Below are 18,606 nucleotides of genomic sequence, written 5' to 3'. Positions count from 1 at the left end.
GGAAGGAAAACTAGCATGCACAGTGGGGCCCCGGGACCAAGGCTGGGTACCGCTGAACTAGAGTCATCACACAGATACTCCCCGGGAAGCCTCAAACATACACCCCATATGGTTTTAGTCCACTTTAATTACAATACAGGTACATACACACGCACTGCTCACATTTTTGAAGAGAAGCTTCAATAAAAAAATTCAGTGCTGAACATTTAAACTCTGGTGTGTAGCATTTAATCGGTGCAACATATTTGAATTCACTACACTCAATTAACTTATAATACAAACAAAAAAAGCTTTATTGGATCAATTAAACAACATTTTTGATTTCTTTCCCCCTTTCCAATCTAACATGTTGCAATGAAGTAACATTTGAAGCACTATTGACATTGTAAAAATGGACAAGATGGAGGAGTCTTTGTTTTTATTTGGTCCAGCTGACTTTGGGGATATCGTAATGTTCTGTCAGGGTGTCCAAGTGGCGGTTAAAATCCTAGAAAGAAGGAAGCAAGAAATTCAGTAAATTAGAATACATACTTTGCATTAAAATGCAAAAATCAAGCCAAATCTGCTGATGCAAGAGAGGGTAAAACAAATAAAAGATTATAGAATGTTGTTACCACTGTACCAAATGCGCTTTGTAATCTGTTACACTCGAGTAAGGATTTTAATGGACATTAACATTTCTGAATGCTACTACTGAATGACATGCAAGTCCCTTTTATTTCCTCCAGCTTCTCACCTCAACTCTTTGCTTATGAGTTTGTGATGCTTTGTTCAGAATCCGTTCTATTTGCTGCAGAGTTGAAGGAAAGAAAGAAATTAGATCATTAGATCAAATGTCATCCGTTACACATGGGACAGTCATAATTCTGCTTTTATTTTAAACAGAAAAACCTAAATTTTGCCTTTACATTTTTATTACAGTATACTATTAATTTCCCGTCATACCAGTGAGCCTACTGCTAACTTCCTTGCTACATGCTGTGCCAAACCTCCGTAGTATTTAATACGAGATCTCTTCAGCTAGTATCACTGAACTATTATGGACCTGACCCGAGTAAGGCTAGACTAGAGCTGCAGATGGGTTACAACCTAAGCAGCCTTCAGTTACCATGTAGGCTTCACGTTTAAAGGTGAAAACAACCACATATTCATTAACTGATCATCAAGAAGCATGGACTCCACATATTAATCCCACCCCCACACAAATCAGTCAGCTTCGTAATAGGTAAAAAGCAATGAACTCTACAAGACGTTCTTATAGAGTTCATTGGTAAAGAGAAATGTATTAAGTAAGCGGATACTGCTTCTTGAACACTGTAGGATGCGCAGTCGAGCACAACAACTAGAAGCGAGATAGCCGATGATAATGTTGTCGCTCTTACGTCACCAACATGTTTGACGCTTTCTATGTGAACGGCTAGCTACTGTTCACACAAAACAAGTAAACGTTACCCTCTTTTCCTGCATTTTATCAAATGCCATTTGCGCTGGAGTTCTTTTGTCGGTGTAGCCCTGTTCAGTCTCTTCTTCATTTTCAGTAGTCATTATTTGCTGCTCCAAGCGCTTTCTCTCCTTATCCTTCTTCTTCTTCCTAAATAGGACAGGTTACGGTAACTAACGTTAGGCTACATACAGTCAGTGAGAATCACAAGAAACCTTCCTCCCTGACAAGCTAGCGTGACAAAAATAGCTCTAAACCTAAAAGCTACCAGGTGTTATCCAAATTGATAATATTAGCTTCCAAATGTAAACGATCAGCAATGTTTTCCCAGGTATGTTAGCTAGACCAGAAAATGCGTACCAAATCGACCGACTCGCTAATTTAACATCATGTTAGTTTCCCATTTTCAGACTAAATTGACTGATAAATAAAACAAACAATCGTACTTTTTCGCGGAGGAAAGGTCCCCTACTCCCTTAAGTTTTAAGGATCCTTTTTGCACATTGCTGTACTCCGCCATCTTCGTCTTGTGTTGTTGGTTGTTGCTCTTCCTCTTTTCACACTTACGGTAGATTTTAATCGGAATTCAAAGATGCTTTACCGCCACCTACTGTATTGGAGTGTGGAGACAAGTTGGAAATCCTATATATATTTTTTTTGTTTTGTTGGCAAAGATACATTTTTAAACGTGCGAGAGATTTTATTGGAACTGTTTTCTCGTTTTATATATTGCATTATTTATTAAATTATGCAATATACTCACATGTGCCCGTTATCAGTCCAGTCTTGAACTACATACATGTAAATTGACCTGCACATCGTTTCAGCAAGCAGAAAAGTACCTTGCACATGACCGGAAATGAAGTATAATGGAAGCGACTATTGCATGCAATGATATAGCCTGAATGTAGCTGTGTGTGTGCATATGTGTGGAAGCGAGGTGATTTGAGGAAATAAGAATGGCAGCACACGTTGTGTTTAATTCTGCAAATATATTGAAATTATTCGCGGCAAATACGTATACTGGGCATTGTATCAACGGCATTATTTACAAAATCCAGGCATGCGGATATGCCAAGAAACCCAGTAAGTCTATTCATTGCCCTTCTATCCTATTGCATTGCTAATTAACACGACCTCTACATGTTCAGCTTTATGGTTACCTTGGGCTTGGAAGAGCAAGTTTTTTGTTTCAATTTTCTTTTTTAAAGCGAGCTTTAATTGATTCGTCTCGAATAGTTTCTTCAAGCTTACTGTTAGCCAACCAGCAAGCCTTGAGCAATAGCAATCTAGTGAACTTTTCACTTTAGCTAGAAAGCTAACCATAGCAGCTGTCATACATTTATCCACGACTAATTAAGCAGACTGCTGCTCATTGAGATATTTAGATGAAGTAACTGGTTTTTCAGTGTGTGGGCAGCTAACTTTACATGAAGTTATTAATAGTTAGTACATAATGTTAGTTAATTTGTTAACTTTAAAGAACCAAATATTTAAGTGCTTTAAAGTTAATTATGCTACATTTATATTGATTTGGTTAGTTTAGCATTTTATAAATCTGGTTTAGCGCCATCTAGGTCCTGGTCCATTCATTCCTGTTCCTGGCAGGCCGCAGGGTATGCTGGTTTTTGTTACTCGGTACTTAATTGATCAGTTAACAATTACACAGTTAACTCACCTCACCTAGTTTTTTGGATCTGAATTGGTTGCTGATGGTAAGGTGAAAACAGAAACCAGCAGACCAGGAATAGAGGTCACTGATATAGGTAGCCTCATCTTTCTTCATGACAGCTGGTGGATAAAATATTAGCACTATGCATATTGATTGGTGGTAGCTATACCACCATATGTATATCCTGAAACGAGGGGTGGAGCTAAGGGGGTCTAACAGGGAAAGCTTACCTGGGCACTAGAGGTGTGTGTACTTGCGCACAGTTTGGTTCCCTTTCTCATATTTTTTCTCTGCACAAATCATTTTTAGATTCGTCCCTACCCAAAACATATAACTTAGGCCAATGCTATTTACCAATTTTGTTTCCCCTGAAGGTGCGACATAGAGAAGTTTGTAGGTGAGTGTTGATGTAGCTCAAGTAGTTTTATCTAAACAGACTTTTTAGAATGGACTACAAAGTCAAATTAGCTGGCTCTGTAGAGAAAATGTCTGCAAATCACATATTTGCAAAAAACAATGACAGAAATGTGAAAAATTGATATTATATCATCAAGAACTTGGCTAGTTTTTTTCCCAGCCATCCATCCATCCATTATCTATACCTGCTTATTGTTTTATTTACGGTCAATATTATAATTGGTTGTTCTGGAGTAAATGGTATACCATTTAAATGCCAAACATTACTTCTCAAAACTCCAGAAACTCCCACCATACTACAGTAGCCTCTACCTAATACTGTTGGGAAGAGGATGGTGTATTTCCCCATGTACAGAGATTTGCTGATAATCCGTCTGTAAAATCAGTTATGAATTCATCTTTCTCCTACAAAATGGAAGTTAAACTGATTATTTTTCAGTTGTAGCTCATGATGTGAAGAGAAAAGGTTGTAGACTACACCACTTTCCATTTTGAACACCAGTACTATCTTCATCTGAGCTTGGTTTGTAGATGCACCACATCATTGCCCATAAAATACATGCACATGTAACATAGGCCAGTGAGTTATTTATATTGCCACAGCCTCTAAAGAGTTACATCATAAGCCATTCCCTTTCCATCTGTTTTTGTTCTTTATAATATAGCTGTAGTAACTGACCTGCTTTAATGATCATCTACCTCAGCTGATATGCAAATACACAAATAAAGCAGCAGACCTAATAAAATAGATTCAGCAAGAATTTTTGGTATACTCATGGGTGATATCAATCCAAATGTTTTTTTGTAAGAACTGCTATGTGGGAGGTTACTGGCTTGATGTCTACTGAGATAAAGCCTGAGTTCCTGCCAGAACTTCCTGTGTGAAGTCAAGTGAAACCTGTAGCTGTCAGCTTTGTTTGGTACTTAGTTGGGTTACATGCACAGTGCAAGCCCCATTCTCAGTAGTGTATCTCTGTTTTGTCTCTTTCTTACCATATCTACCACTCCATTTGATCACACTCATCCGGTAGGTTAAAATCCAGGGCCTAGATTGCTCCTTTCTTTTGAAATTTTGCTTATTCCATCGGGAAGAAACTCCACTAAACTGCAAAAAACTTGACAAAGGCAGATGCAAGTTCTATTTAATTGCTTTCAATTTGGTATTAACACTACTTGGAAATGAGATCTGTGATATTTCACTGACTATATCAAGCCACAATAATTTCCTAACCATAATGTTTTGTAATAGTGGATATGAATGTCCCTGACACCATCACATACATGTACAGTAATAAGATGATTAGAACACATTGAAGCTGAAGCTTTGTATTTCTACTAGTGATTATTTTTTTTTGAACAGCTGTCTATACATGTATTACGTTGGTGGTATATCTCACCATTGTCTTTATTCGCCAGCCGCAAAAGGAAAAGGGAAAGGAATGACAAAAGAGGTTCTGAAGGGCCCAGATGTGTGTAAGGATCCTGTGAAGTTAACAACTCATGCTGTGGGGGTCAACATTTTCAAAGAAGGCCAGGACCCCCCTCTGCGTCCTTTCGAGGAGTACCCTGAGTGGTGAGTGTGCTAAAATGGCCTATTGGAGGAACGTGACTGTTAGACATTCGGTGCCTTTTATCTGTAAAAAGTTGCTGCTCTTATAGTAGTTTTTTGATGCATGCTCTGAGCAGTGATACCCAAACTGTCTCCTCCTTACCAGGCTGTTCCAGCTGAATCTGGGGCCTCCTAAGAAGTTGCAAGAGCTGGGCCCAGAGAGCCGCCAGTACTGGAAGGTTCTGCGAAAGGAACACATGTGGCGCTTCAACAGGTTAAGCAAGGGCAAAAGATTTTAAAGGACCTTATCAGCTGATTTTGCTCATAGCTATACAGACAAGCTCAGCCTGGACATCAAGGCATGGTCTTGTGGGACTTGACTTGGCTAGTTCTGATGTTTTTACTTCTCATGAAAAAAAACAAATCTAGTCTGTCCGCCTTAAGCATCCTTAGCCTGCCTGACATTTTTGCGAAGTGGACTCGAAAGATCGTCTTGTGGCCTGGGGTTCCTGATGATGGGGGGAAAAGTTTGTCATGGTTTTCAGAGTTTGTGAATGTCATTGTATTCTTCCTGTTTCCAACAAGACAAATGTGGATCTAACGAGGTTCCTTTATAAATAATTTTAATGTAATGCTGGTGATGTAAAAATACTATTTAATAAGATAAGATATAAATAAGATATACTTTTATTGAACCCCGTGGGGTAATTTGTCCTCTGCATTTGACCCAGTTACTTAGGAGCAGTGGGCCCTTATGACTATAAATAATATAATGGCTGATGAATATCATAAAAAGTGCAAGTTCTGGAAATAGGTGGTGATCACAATATTAGGACATATCCAAGAACACAATGCATATTTCTTGTACGTGTACCGATATGGTGCATTCTCCCAAGTAATGTTTATTGTTGCAAAGGAAAATAAAGTACTTGTGTTCATTACTGAAAACATTTAACTTACAAAAACATAACTTAGTACACGCTTTTAAAAATTGACTTGTGCTGAAAATATTGCCCTATACACATTTACATCTCTTACATGAGCGGGTGTAGAACTGCAGCACAATTGCAGCTATTGTGTAAACCATCGAGGGCTCTCTTGGATGGCTCATACAGAGTTTATATTACTGAGGCGGCTGCGACTTTTGCTATATACTCCGACAAGGTGAAGTTAAATATTTTCAACGGGAAAGAATCGCGCGCTTGTACAGCTATGAATTATGAAAAAGAGGAAGCAATGAGAAAAGGGAACTAGAATATTTTGTCTTTCGAAATATTTTCATATTTTCAGTCGTTCTGTCAGATGAGTTTACTTCCGAGATTATTTTTTCGATGAGCTCTAGCACGGATTTTCCACGCCTTCCCTCTCTTTAGAAACACGGACTTTCATTTTGCGCGTTGTGGATCATATCACCTTAGATAAAGTTTGCGAACTTAATTTACCAAAATACAGGACTAGATTGTTACGTTGGGTTTGTGAAATTGCTAGCTGACTGGCTAGCACGTCCCGGAAGAAGCGAGAAGAGGTGACTAATCACAAACAGGTAAGGTAAAATTAAGAGGAGATAACCGGTAAACGAGTTAATGTAGAATAAGAGGCTACTTTTTATGTATTAGCTACATCACTTCGCTGATACTATATTTCTCCATGTAGCTACAGATGTCTCAGTCAAAGTTAGTCTATTAGTACTACGGCTTTTTTTCTTTCATTTTCAGACTCATTGTATGGCTAATGTTAAGAAGTACCAACACATGTAGGATGTGTACATGCGTAGCCTACAGTAGCCTACCATGCAGTTTTCCACGGGCTTTCTACTACCATATAGCCTTCACGAAGTGATCGTTTACAGCTTTTTGTTCGTAATAGTTATTTCAAGTGGCCTACAGTTTGGAATCTGTATTGTGGTGGTTTTTGTTCATATGCTATGGAGAACTAAAATAAAGAAATAAATACAAATCGAAAGTGCAAGTCCAAAAGATTTGAAATCACCGGTTCAAGCTTCTTCTTTAACCAGAATCTAACGTTCACTTGGTCCCGGTATACTCGAGTAACAATTTTACTGTATAGGTTATAGAAGAGCCTTCTTTTGCCTGTTGTTCACAACTTCCGAACAAGAAAAAAAGAATGACTTAATTTATATCACTGCAGGTTAATAGGCGCCATTTCTCTTGATTTAACAAAAATATGGGGTCAGGTATAAATAAATATATAAATCAATAGACAGTGCTGTCAGGAACTTGAATGGCCGCTGGCTTTGTTACATGCATGTGCCTGTCACGGCCGGGTTTGTGGGAGTGCGGTTACACAAAGCATTCTGTGTCTCTGAGCACCTCACATTTGTAGCAGAATCCAATTTGTAATCGCAAGCCAGCAATCCAGATATCCAATTCTATAGTCTAGGTGTGCTCTGTACCACTTTGTTGATAAAATTAAATCAAAATTAAAGGTGCTTAATTATACGCCTGAATCAGTGCTTCTCTATATGTTGTCTTCATTTTAATTTCGCTTAACTCGACTGTAAAATTAATATGAACTTGAAACATAAGAAAAGTTAAACGGGCATCGGGCAATGCTTTTGTTCTGGTGCTGGTTTTTGTTCCAACCAATTACCTTAGTTTAATTTTCTGACAGCTCTATGAACTATGTTACTCCTGTACTTGAGCGCTGGAAATTATTTAGGATACACTAGCAGTCTATGGCTATAGCTAGTGTTTAGAGAAATGTCAGATCAAGATATGATTGAGCTAATTAAATAAGAGAAGTCGGCACAAAGTTCTGAATTGGATCGGTCGTTGTTGCACACCTCTGGGTCAATATATAATTCCAATTAATGTATAATACTGTTCTATATTGCTAATGTGTTAATCAGGTACACAGTAACAACAATTCCTCACAAAAATGATCCTGGTGTTGCATCCAATTTGCTGTCAGATAGAATTTAAGGTGTACATTCTTAGAACATGAAGCCTGGAGTATCATTTATAAGCACTTTCATACTAGATAATGCAGATAATAGGGGCTATGGATTCTGCCCCAAAGTAGGAAAGTTTGTCTGTGGAGAAATGTTCCAGTGAAGAAACCTGATAATGGTTATACATACATACACATACACTACCATTCAGGGATGCCATTAACAATACTCTACATATCTAATACATCCAATCTTTGTGTTGTTTTGCTCATGTTAACCTTTCTTCTTGTTTGCCAGTTTCAGAAGTGGTTTTTTCTTTTAAACTTTGCCTTTAAGGCCAGCCTCCCAGAAACTGAATAATAAAAAAAACTGTAATAGCAATTTGTAACATTTTCAATGTATTGGCTGTATTTCTTGATCAATTTAATATTACCTTGGTGAATAAAAGTACCAATGTCTTTAAAAACATAACATTTTTTCAGTGATTCCAAACTTTTGAATAGCAGTGTACACTACATTTCTGTGTACAGTGTAGACCCAGGATAATTCAGATAAACATTTTGCCATTTTGTTTTTTTAGAAATTGTTTAGACTCTAAAAACCTTATTGATAAAGAACTGAATTTGATGTCACTTAGTTACAATAAAATGTCTATATTTTTGCAACTTTTACAGTACTTGTGGATTGCGGGTGATTCATATTCGTATGCAAATTAAGTTTAGGTTTAATGACAACTGAGCAAATTAAAAGTGTTGAAAAAACAGTGATTGTTGTCTCTTCATGTGATCGAAGTGTCATGATATCCTTACAGTTTGGGGTACATGAAACAGTTTATATTTTTGCCTTTCTTTTTATATTGCTTGGGTTAATCTGGAAAGGTTTTTCCTGTTTCCATATAGGCAGTGAAGTGTGCCCTTGACAGCTGTAGGTGAGAGATGGGTGACTGGAATATGGGTCTGGGAACCCTGAGAGAGAGCGTACTTAGCAAACTGGCAGATTTGCTGGACAACCCAAATTGTGGCTGGAGACAACTGGCAGATGCTGTCAATAAGCAGCCCCAATTTCGATGCAGGTGAGAAAGTCAACTCAAATACAACAATAACAGCATCTCATAATAATAAAGAGATGTACAATGCTGTGAATAAGTATTTGCCCCATTTTTAACATGGGTTGGCCAGCACTGTGCTGTAATCAGATTCCTTATAACCAATGCTGTTGTGTGTTATGTAGTTGACCTAATTTGGGTGCTTTTACAAACAATTCTGTTACTTTAAAAAAAATGTTTTCTGATACCTGAGACCTTGTCACCTACCTGAGAAGTGTGGTGTACAGTTAGCCTACTCCCTGCTATATGTGTCTGTGAGGTCCAGTGCACAGTGATGTAATCCTGCTGTGTGTGAAGTGTACACCCCTGACTCTGGGGTGTGTCTGTTGCAGTGAAAAAGAGCTGATTGGCTGCTCTGTCCAGGTGCTTAGCGCCAGGGGCAGCCCCAGCCGCCTACTGCTGGCCAAGCTGGCCGACCGCGCCTGTTCCCTGGGTTTTCTGCTGCAATGCCTGAAGAAGATTGAGCACCGGGAGGCTGTGCAGTACCTCACCACTATAGGTTATTGTCACAAGCTAAGTGTAAACAGGGCAGGCCAATTACTGAGAGATAACGAACCTGGTATCTGTCAGAATTCTTTTAATTTCTTTAGCAGTTTTTGATTATAAATGAAAGACAGAGAGAAGATGCAAGAGGGAAGAGGGAAGATGTCTGTAGCATGGCTGCCTTTGAGGTCCTGATAGTCTTCTTTCTCTCGTGTACTTAGGACCATGCCTGTGTTCCACGATGGTATATTATGCTGGTTTGCAGTTAAACTGGAGATATTTGGGATACTTACATTTACTTCAAACACTTGTTATCAATGTTTTGAGTTGAAACCTTCCCCTATGTGCCAGGGGTTAAATTAATTGCTGTGTGTTTGTGTGTTGTGTGTTTTGTGAAGTGATGGAGCAAATCCGGATTACAGTGCAGCCGCAATCCCAGCTGGTACCAGAAGGGGACAGAGTGGTGCTCCGCTGTCAGGCCATTGGTTTCCCAGTTCTGGGGTACCAGTGGTTCAAAGGAAAAGAAGAGGTTAAGTGGCAAATTAAATGTTCTTATATTTGTTATGATTAGGCTTCAGTTTTTGCTTGTTGTTTTTTGTGTCACAGATGGAAATTTGGAAATGGACATTAATACAATTCTTATGACCTCAGTATAGGTGTATTTAAGTGAGTTACAGTGATCTTAATGTATAACACCGGCAGGGTTATTTGCTGTAGAATAAACTCTCTGATATATTATTTGGACATCTTATGAGAAATAAATGTTACAGCGTTTCATCTGCGTTCAGCACCTCCAAGCTTGTGGTTCATATTTTTTTTTTGAAACAATGGACACAACCACATCTAGACACAAAATCTGTTGAACACACAACTTACACTTGGCTTGAAACAAGCCATAATGTAAATATTTGAACATTCAACAAACAAAACTTGGCTAACTAGCTAAAGTGACTAATCGTAGTGCGGTCAGTAAGCTGGTTTGCTGTTGCATCTAATGTGTTGCAGGTGCCACATGGCAGTGCCCCAGATCTGATCCTAAACCATATCAGTCCGAATCAGCAGGGATACTACATCTGCCGTGTGAACCACGGCGATAGCTTTGTCTTCTCCCAGTGGGCCCAGGTCAGCGTGGCCATGCCCGGGAACTCCCGCTCAGGTAGACCTCAACGGCACCAAAGTCTCATCTCTTTTTCTATTAACCCTTTGAGGAGTTTTTAAAAAAATGTTTTCTTTTCAGTCATCGTTCTAGAACCCCATTGCTTTCAATTACCAGTTGTGATTGTTGTGATCAGCATTAGAATGTTCAGTTAAGAACATTCAAATTGCATATTTGTGATCTTACGCCTTTGGGGGTAAATTCCTGTGTCTTGGCTCCATATCTGATTGCGGGGATCCCCTGGGGCTGTCTTTCAGTTAACAGTAGCAGCTTCTTCCCCTCCTCAGGGAGTGGACTGTGCATTATCCAGCAGCCCCGGAATGTGACCATCGCTGAGCGCGACTGCCTTTTTCTCGAGTGCCGGGCTGAGGGGAACCCCCCTCCACAGTACCAGTGGTACCACAACAAGCAGCCTCTGCTACTAGCAACTGCTACTAGCAAACCCAGCCTCGAGGTCAGAGCTTTGTAGCAACACATATAAAACTCTCAGCTTGGACTGTGAGTACAATAAGTGGGCACCAAATTAGAGACATAATAATCAGGAACTTCACTGAAATATGCCTACAAAGATTTATTTTATTTGTTCATTGTTTTTAATCTATATAGCTAGTCAAGTAAAATTGTAGAATGCAAAATGCATAGGATATATATTATTGTCCTAGAGACTTTATTATAGGTTCACTTTGACTGGTGAGTGCTAAAGCCCTGTTTTAACAATGTCAATAATGTTTATTCCAGCAGAAAATGTATTGAAAATTTGACTGTTCTTGAACAGCTGGTAAAAATCCTGAACCTACAAGGACTTGGTTGTTCTCTTGCTCATATTACGTCAGTTTGACAGTTGGTTTATATATTCCTATGATTCCTTGAAGGCTTCATGTTGAATTTCACATGGATGATGAACTTGAAATTGAAGGCACATTCAGAACGGGAACCCTTTGATTATATAGTAAATACATGGATAGGTCTCTTAGTATACATCTGTGAGTTTTTTATGTATTTGAGTTGTGTAGGTTTAATTCAGTAGTGTTTATATACTGGTTTGTAAGTATCTGACCTGTATGGGTTTGGGGCTGATTTGTGTTTTTTTCTCCAGATTCGCGCTGTGACCACTGCTGACCGTGGGAAGTATAGCTGCAGAGTATATAATCTCTACCATGAGGTCTGGAGTGAGCAGGTCCACGTGGAGATTGGTAAGGATGTTGCAGTGGGGATTCATTATGTCACAGATTTTAATATAATGCTAATTATTTTGGTCAACTTGGTGCCCACGATTCCACCTGGATTCTGACACCTGTGACATAAGAGATAAGGAGCTTGAAGTCTTTCAGGTAAATTATACTGTGAGATTTTTTTGGTGACCACATGCTCTTTTTGCAGGTCCTGGTTCGCTCTCCTGGGATGATGATGATGAAGGTACATGTTGATTCTGTCTAGGAATTGAAACACTGGACACTGCCTGTGCTGAAGCATATTCTCCTAGGATATGTGTCTTGTGTTCTATATGCAAATGTTGGTACTGCATCAATTAGCATCTTTTAATTAATCCCTTTATGAATCTTTTTCCTCAAAAGTGAGAGGTTTCCCTCCTGCCAGGCAGCTCAGTCATTTCTATGGTAAGGGCCATTTGCAGCCACTGTCTTTATACCATAATTTGAGTTTGTGTTAAAAACATGCGCAGTGGGCCTCTAGTGGCGCAGCCCGTAGAGCGCTAACCACATGCTCAGTGCGAGCCGCTACGTCGGCGGTTAGAATCCGACCGCCGACCTTTGTCGCAGGTCTCTCCTCCTAATTCTTCCTGTCTCTCTACACTGTCCTATCAAATAAAGGAAAAACCCAAAAACATATTAAAAAAAAACAAAAAAAACATGCGCAGTGAAACAGTGTTTCTCTGCACCCCACCCCACCCTGTGCCATGCAGCCACAGACAAGGTGGCCCTCCTCATGGGCAACATGAACTATCAGTACCACCGGCAGCTACGGGCACCCATGGCCGACGTGCACGAGCTCACCAACCTGCTGCGCCAGCTGGACTTCAAAGTGGTCTCTCTACTGGACCTAAACCGGCAGGAGATGCACAGCGCTGTGACCGAGTTCCTGCTCCTGCTTGACCGCGGCGTGTATGGTCAGTGCTGGTGTGGGCATCCCGGAGTGTAGTATCTCTATTTTGGGCCAAAGTAAAAAACACCTTTGTAAACTGCTCAGCTGTTTGCCAATACAAAACCTTGGGTTTACTGACATCATGTCATTCTAGGGTATATATGTAAACCATAAGGCATCTTGGATGGACAAGCATCAAAACTGGTTATTGTGAATTTTACTCGTTTTATTTAACTAATGTAATGTATATTAATACTAAAACACGACACATACGCCCTTTTGCGCCAGAAAATTTTTAAAGCCTGTCATTTATTTCACTCAACATATGGCTTACATCTGTGCATCAAATGAAGTGATTGCCTTGCCTTGTATCTGCCTTGCAATGCTTCAGGATTGCTGTACTTTGCGGGCCATGGCTATGAGAACTACGGGAACAGCTTCATGGTTCCCATTGACGCCCCTGCCTCCTACACCTCGGAACACTGTCTGTGGGTGCAGGACGTGCTGCAGCGCATGCAGGAGCGCGAGACGGGCCTCAACGTCTTTCTGCTGGACATGTGTCGCAAACGGTACCCTTCTCCCCATCTCTTGCATCAGGTGCCCGCAGATGATTGAAGAGAACTTCTGAAATGTGCAACTTTTTCTTTAAATAGTACATTTTAAAGATTTGATGTTGTCAGACATCTGTGGGCAGTGTGTCATTTCAAGTAAAGGGTCATTTCAGATTGGTGTGAACCAAATATAATGCTACTGTCAGAATATTATGACTTTGCTAATGGCAGCCATTTTGTTTCAGAAACCTGAATGATGACATCATCCCACAACCTGGGCCCCTGAAAGTGACAGCCAACATTGTGTTTGGCTATGCCACGTAAGTGTCAATTGAACCGTGCAATCCATTTCAGCTTTCACGTAAACATAAATGGCAGTTTTACCAGGCATTGTTCTCACTTGCTGCACACTCACTGCAAAACAGTCTGTCTCAACAAGTGTATTAGTCTTATAATGAGCCTTAAAATCTTATTTATTTTTTCAAATAGCAAAGTTCCAAAATTACTGCGCTCAGTAAATTGGGTGATTGGCAAATAAAGTAAGCAATCAAAAAACAAAGAAGGTCTTGCACATCAAAAGATACCTCATACACACTTAAAGTGATATCTTTTAATTGAAGACTTACAACCGATGTTTCAGTATTGAGCTTTCTTTAGTGTGAAACAATAAGGGAGGGAGGTCTTTTTTCTCTCAAATAGAAAATAAACTAAAAAAATTCCTTTTTGCTTGATAAGTTAAATTGTCTTACCCCATTGGCAAATGCGCAGAAGTCGCACCTCATTGGCAATCTTTTTGTTTTAATTAGCTAAAGAGTAATTTGAATAAGATTTTAAGTCTAAATACAAGGACTATTTACTTTTCATTTTTGCAGTGCTGAAGAAGACTTTGGTCGAAATGTGCATTTGTGTTTACTCTTTTGTGCTACGATAAATAAAAATGTTAAAATTGTATCTATCATTGAGTGCAAACCCTTTCTTTATCGTGAACCTAAATATATACACAAAATGCTGCAACATGATGTCTGTGTGTCTGTAGCTGTGTGGATGCTGAGGCCTACGAGGTCAATAAGGATGACCTGTCCAATGGGATCTTCATCAGCTTCCTTAAAACGCGCCTCCTTGCAGAGGAGAAGGTTACAGTCATGCTGGACAGGGTGGCTGAAGGTTCTTCCTGACCGAGTTCCATTTCCTCTACCTGTGTTTGGTTGACATGCCTTTGAGTTTACAAGCACCTCTGATTCAGTTTCTGTTTCTTCCATTCAAAGTATCTCTCATCTCTCTGTTGTTTTTCACTTAATTTTTTAAAGTTTTTTGCTTAATTCTCCATGATCTGTTCATCCTTGCAAGGTCTAGTAAAGGGGTGTCTAATCATATCTGAAAAGGGCTGATGTGGGTGCAGGCAGTTTATGTCTTAGTCCAGCAATAAGACACCTGATCCTACTTATCAAGGTCTTGACTGAAGACCTTGATTACTTGAATTAGTAGAATCAGTTCTCTTAGCGCTGGGCTGAAACAAAAACCTGCACCAACATCAGCCCTTTTCGGCTAAGATTGGAAAGCCCTATAGATTCTGTGGTGCGTTTTAGTCTGATTTGGTCTTAGGGGCCTGTGTAGTCTGAGATTTCCCCCCTCTCTCAGCGATGCCTTGACGTGAGAATTATAGGGCTTTAAGTGACATTTTTGTCAGAAATTGTGCTATATACAAATAAATACTGTATTTATCATTCATTACATGTGTGAAAGTTTCAAAACTGGGTCCAATTCCAGCTTTTAGGAAGTTTTAGGAAGGAAGTGACAAAACCAATATCTCAGAACTGCAGAAATGGCAGACTCAGATTCTCGGGTCTTGATGTCTGTGCAGATATGGGCCAGTGTGAGATCACGCGCGGGCGCCAGGCTCTGGAGCTCCGCAGCAACCTGTCGGAGCGCCGGGCCCTGACCGACCGCATTCAGAGCTCCGACTGCCCCGTGGCCACGTCGGCCCGGAACCTGCAGTGGGCCATCGCGCACGGTGAGGCCGCGCCGCTGCTGATCGCCCGCACTCCATTTTGTTTTTTTAAAGGTCGCAGAAAATCCATCCAAACGTGTTCGGTGCTTGTGAATGATTTTTGCTTTGGCTGAATGTTATGTGGCAATTTTTGGGGCTGATACTGAATTTTTCAACCTTGGTTTATGTGCACATTTGTCTTGCACATTTTGTGTTTTGCATTTGCATACTGAGACATTTTACCTGCAAGCAATCATAGGTGAAGCAAATGGTGGTTTTTCAAGACAATAAATGGACATTTTTTGGGTACCACAACTTCACATATCTGCCCATATCATGCTCATGGGAAAATTGATTTACTCAATCAACTGAAAAAGCAATTTGTCCTATCTATGTTGGATATTAAAACCAGATCACCCACATTAGGCAGCTAAAACCTTTTATCATCTGATGTCAGCAGATTATGTGACTAAGTTTTTGAATGTAACTCTTGTTTTTAAAGTACATACTGTAATTGTTAACTTTTCGCAATACATGCCTCACAAATTAGAATGGGCTGTTACATTTCTTCATTCCATTTAAAAAGATTTTTCAAGTGTTAATGTTTCATTTAGTTTAATGTATCCAACCATATTTAAACCTCCTATGAAATCTTTGTTAGTCACCTGGATAAGGATGATTAATAAAAACAGTGACTTCCTGGTCATTGATGTCCCCTTTGCTGTGTTAGTGCTCCCAGAAAGCCGGTTCCTGCTCTTTGAATGTGGGGTGAAGGTGCAGCTGGGCTTTGCTGCCGAGTTCTCCAACATCATGATCATTTACACTCGCATATTGGATCAGCCCCAGGACATTATCTCCTGTACTGCCCAGCTCTCTGACTTCTCTGAGGTGAGGGTGGACTCAGTTCATTAGCTAATAGCCAGACTGAAGTATTGCGCTGATGTTTTTAGTGTACAAGCAGCAGAGCCATTTGGACTGTGATGGATGTCTTCTTGAAAACTCTCACCTTCAGTGAAAAAATGTATCTATTAATGAGCTCTGTGCTTTTTTATGAATGAGTAGGGTCAGGTCTAATGATTTCTCTGGATAGATCAATTACAAATGTTTATGCAATGGTTTTGTGGACTACAAGCTCAGATTATTCCATCTTACTCACCACTGCTGTTTTAGTGCTATCAAAGTAGCTCCATATGACTCATTTCCTTAGAGGTGTAAGAAATGCAGTATTAAGAGTTCAGTGAATTAATGTTTCATGATTTCTCTCTCCAGAGGTTCAACCCTATCCACTTCCACTTTAGATACCTTGTAAGGATGGTACAGCCACAAAAGCACTTCTTATGAAAGTGATGTATTGCCTGTACTCATAAGGCATTCAATGAATACGAATCAAGCTTTTGAGAAGAGGTGTAAATTAGTTAGCATTTTTTGTATTTACTCTGCTGAAATAGACATGCTGCCAAGGTCAGCCCCGGTCAGGGCTGGGTCTGTCCAAGGGTAAAAACAAATAAGTGGCATTAGAAAAATCAGAACAAGCTGGGTGACTGTATAACAGTGAATGATTCACATAGTGAGAGTGGGGTCTATGTGGAAAACACCATTGACTGCAGTGAAATGGCTCTCTTCATCTAAATGACAATCTAGTCATTGTGCAGGAGAAGGGCCATATCCCCATATATATATCATTTATGTGACAGGGTGTGGATGTGGATTTGAAGCTGACCAATCAGGAGACTCCCCAGGATGCAGGCAGTTTGCTGTTTACTTTGGAGACTGTGGACCGGCCAGAGGTCCCAAGACTCTATACCCGCCTCAGAGCCCTGCAAAGACTCAAGGTCACTCTCCTTTAAAACGCACCCCATTTCTCTGGGTTACAATGGTTGCAAATGCAGCACTTGTTGTATACATGTATGGCTATATCCATTTGTATTTCTCTGGGATTTACTTTAGGCAGATAGCTGTTTGTAAATATATATATGTATATATATATATTTTTTTTTTTTACAGAAGGAACTTAAGTTCACAGTGTGCCTTCATTACCAATACTCCAATATGGACGAAGAGGTGCATGAAAAGCAAACGGTCACCGTAGGTAAACCACTGGTAGCTAAACTCAACCTCCACGAGCCACGACTGCCACGCTCCTTCTCAGCGTCCTCCTCCAGCGATCTTCACACCTTCAGCATACCGGAGTCCTCCTCTTTCCCAGAAGGCTTGGAATCTAGTGTCCTGGCCTCAGAGACTTCCTCCCTCGGCTCCGCCTCTACCTGCTGGTCCTACTTCTCACAGACAGGAGAGGCTGCTGGTAATGTAAAGCAGGTCAATGTGCCTGAGGAGACCTTCAGCCCTGAGTTTCTTGACTCAGATCAGCCCCAGCCACTCTATGCTGATTGCAAGAGCCTGCCACATGACCATTTAGAGGACCTGTCAGCTCAGTTCCGTACAAAACAGAATTTCAAATCCTGCTAGACTTTGGTTATGTAAAAGTATCTGTTGTTTCACTCTTTGTTTTCCCTCCTGGTTTTATTTATAAATGTAACTGACATTTACTACAGATTGTTACTACCACAATTATAGAGTAAAAATGTAGAAATATAATGGATTTTTATGCTACTAAGGGATTAGAGGGCAGCAGCACCTGCCAGTGCCACTCAAACCTGCTGCTTAACACTTTTACTGTTGTGAAGCTTTTGGTTGGATGGTAATTATGGCAGTAATAATATAGTCATTTAGAAATGACATTTTGTGTCTGTGTAAAGACAGATGAGGCTCTTGTTGTAGGCTTGGAGGAGTATTTTGCTAATTAAACGAACAGATGTACCTGCATCCTGTCTGTAAGTGAATTTGTCCAGCAAATTCATAATAAATGTGATATTAAAGAGAATGATAGCACAAAACCAATGCTTCTACTGTTTATTGAATCTCAGTTCTTAAGCATTCTGGAGGAATTATGTAGAATTATAATTAAAGGGCAAAGTAAGAAGTTAATCCATAAAGGAAATATAATATCCAATTGCCATACTATTTCATCCATATTTAATAAATTAGTAACAATTGTTTTGCTTAAATGAATACATGACTGACTAAAATGCTGTGTGTACAAGAACATGAATATTTGTATGTTTTAATGTTGTATCATAAATGATATTTGATTATATTTCTTAATACTATTGATGTGACGAACATAATGGAAACACAATAGATTTGGTTTGTCAATTCAGTTCATTTAATAAAAAT

General features: G+C 39.7%; 3 protein-coding genes across 4 annotated transcripts; 2 read left to right on the top strand and 1 right to left on the bottom strand.

Annotated features, from left to right (window-relative positions):
• Positions 1-109: 109 nt before the first annotated feature.
• On the bottom strand, positions 110-2,759 carry fam32a (family with sequence similarity 32 member A). Of its 2 annotated transcripts, none has more exons than XM_064331636.1 (5): positions 2,605-2,759; positions 1,888-2,051; positions 1,453-1,591; positions 737-790; positions 110-487 (listed from the first exon to the last, which is right to left on the bottom strand). In XM_064331636.1, exons 2-5 carry the CDS (start codon positions 1,959-1,961, stop codon positions 419-421), a joined length of 336 nt encoding a protein of 111 aa, XP_064187706.1. In that variant the 5' UTR covers positions 1,962-2,051; positions 2,605-2,759; the 3' UTR covers positions 110-418. The 2 variants fall into 2 exon arrangements, with proteins under 2 accessions (XP_064187706.1, XP_064187707.1); XM_064331637.1 differs by lacking the exon at positions 2,605-2,759 and adding an exon at positions 2,205-2,346.
• mrpl54 (mitochondrial ribosomal protein L54) lies at positions 2,392-6,027 on the top strand. The gene is made up of 3 exons (XM_064331635.1): positions 2,392-2,527; positions 4,947-5,103; positions 5,246-6,027. The coding sequence occupies exons 1-3, from the start codon at positions 2,401-2,403 to the stop codon at positions 5,376-5,378; spliced, it is 417 nt and encodes a 138-aa protein (XP_064187705.1). The 5' UTR covers positions 2,392-2,400; the 3' UTR covers positions 5,379-6,027.
• Positions 6,028-6,174: 147 nt separating this feature from the next.
• malt2 (MALT paracaspase 2) lies at positions 6,175-18,270 on the top strand. The gene is made up of 17 exons (XM_064331632.1): positions 6,175-6,622; positions 8,890-9,062; positions 9,428-9,594; positions 9,977-10,107; positions 10,584-10,734; positions 11,022-11,188; positions 11,831-11,927; positions 12,115-12,150; positions 12,309-12,350; positions 12,656-12,859; positions 13,226-13,403; positions 13,631-13,705; positions 14,422-14,549; positions 15,247-15,396; positions 16,103-16,260; positions 17,067-17,204; positions 17,377-18,270. Exons 2-17 carry the CDS (start codon positions 8,926-8,928, stop codon positions 17,836-17,838), a joined length of 2,421 nt encoding a protein of 806 aa, XP_064187702.1. The 5' UTR covers positions 6,175-6,622; positions 8,890-8,925; the 3' UTR covers positions 17,839-18,270.
• Positions 18,271-18,606: the final 336 nt, after the last annotated feature.

The sequence above is a fragment of the Anguilla rostrata genome, chromosome 4, assembly GCF_018555375.3.
Source record: "Anguilla rostrata isolate EN2019 chromosome 4, ASM1855537v3, whole genome shotgun sequence".
NCBI classification, from domain to species: Eukaryota; Metazoa; Chordata; class Actinopteri; order Anguilliformes; family Anguillidae; genus Anguilla; species Anguilla rostrata.
Note: the sequence above shows the minus strand (reverse complement) of the source record. Positions and strands in the feature narration are given on the sequence as shown.

Coding starts and splice junctions, on each gene's coding strand:
- fam32a (XM_064331636.1), bottom strand. CDS start 1,961: ATGGCGGAGTACAGCAATGTGCAAAAAGGATCCTTAAAACTTAAGGGA. Junction 791..1,452: donor ATAAAATGCAGGAAAAGAGG/GTAACGTTTACT, acceptor TCAACTCTGCAG/CAAATAGAACGGATTCTGAA. Junction 488..736: donor CTCATAAGCAAAGAGTTGAG/GTGAGAAGCTGG, acceptor CCTTCTTTCTAG/GATTTTAACCGCCACTTGGA.
- malt2 (XM_064331632.1), top strand. CDS start 8,926: ATGGGTGACTGGAATATGGGTCTGGGAACCCTGAGAGAGAGCGTACTT. Junction 9,063..9,427: donor CAGCCCCAATTTCGATGCAG/GTGAGAAAGTCA, acceptor TGTCTGTTGCAG/TGAAAAAGAGCTGATTGGCT. Junction 13,706..14,421: donor ATTGTGTTTGGCTATGCCAC/GTAAGTGTCAAT, acceptor GTGTGTCTGTAG/CTGTGTGGATGCTGAGGCCT.
- mrpl54 (XM_064331635.1), top strand. CDS start 2,401: ATGGCAGCACACGTTGTGTTTAATTCTGCAAATATATTGAAATTATTC. Junction 2,528..4,946: donor CGGATATGCCAAGAAACCCA/GTAAGTCTATTC, acceptor TTTATTCGCCAG/CCGCAAAAGGAAAAGGGAAA. Junction 5,104..5,245: donor TTCGAGGAGTACCCTGAGTG/GTGAGTGTGCTA, acceptor CCTCCTTACCAG/GCTGTTCCAGCTGAATCTGG.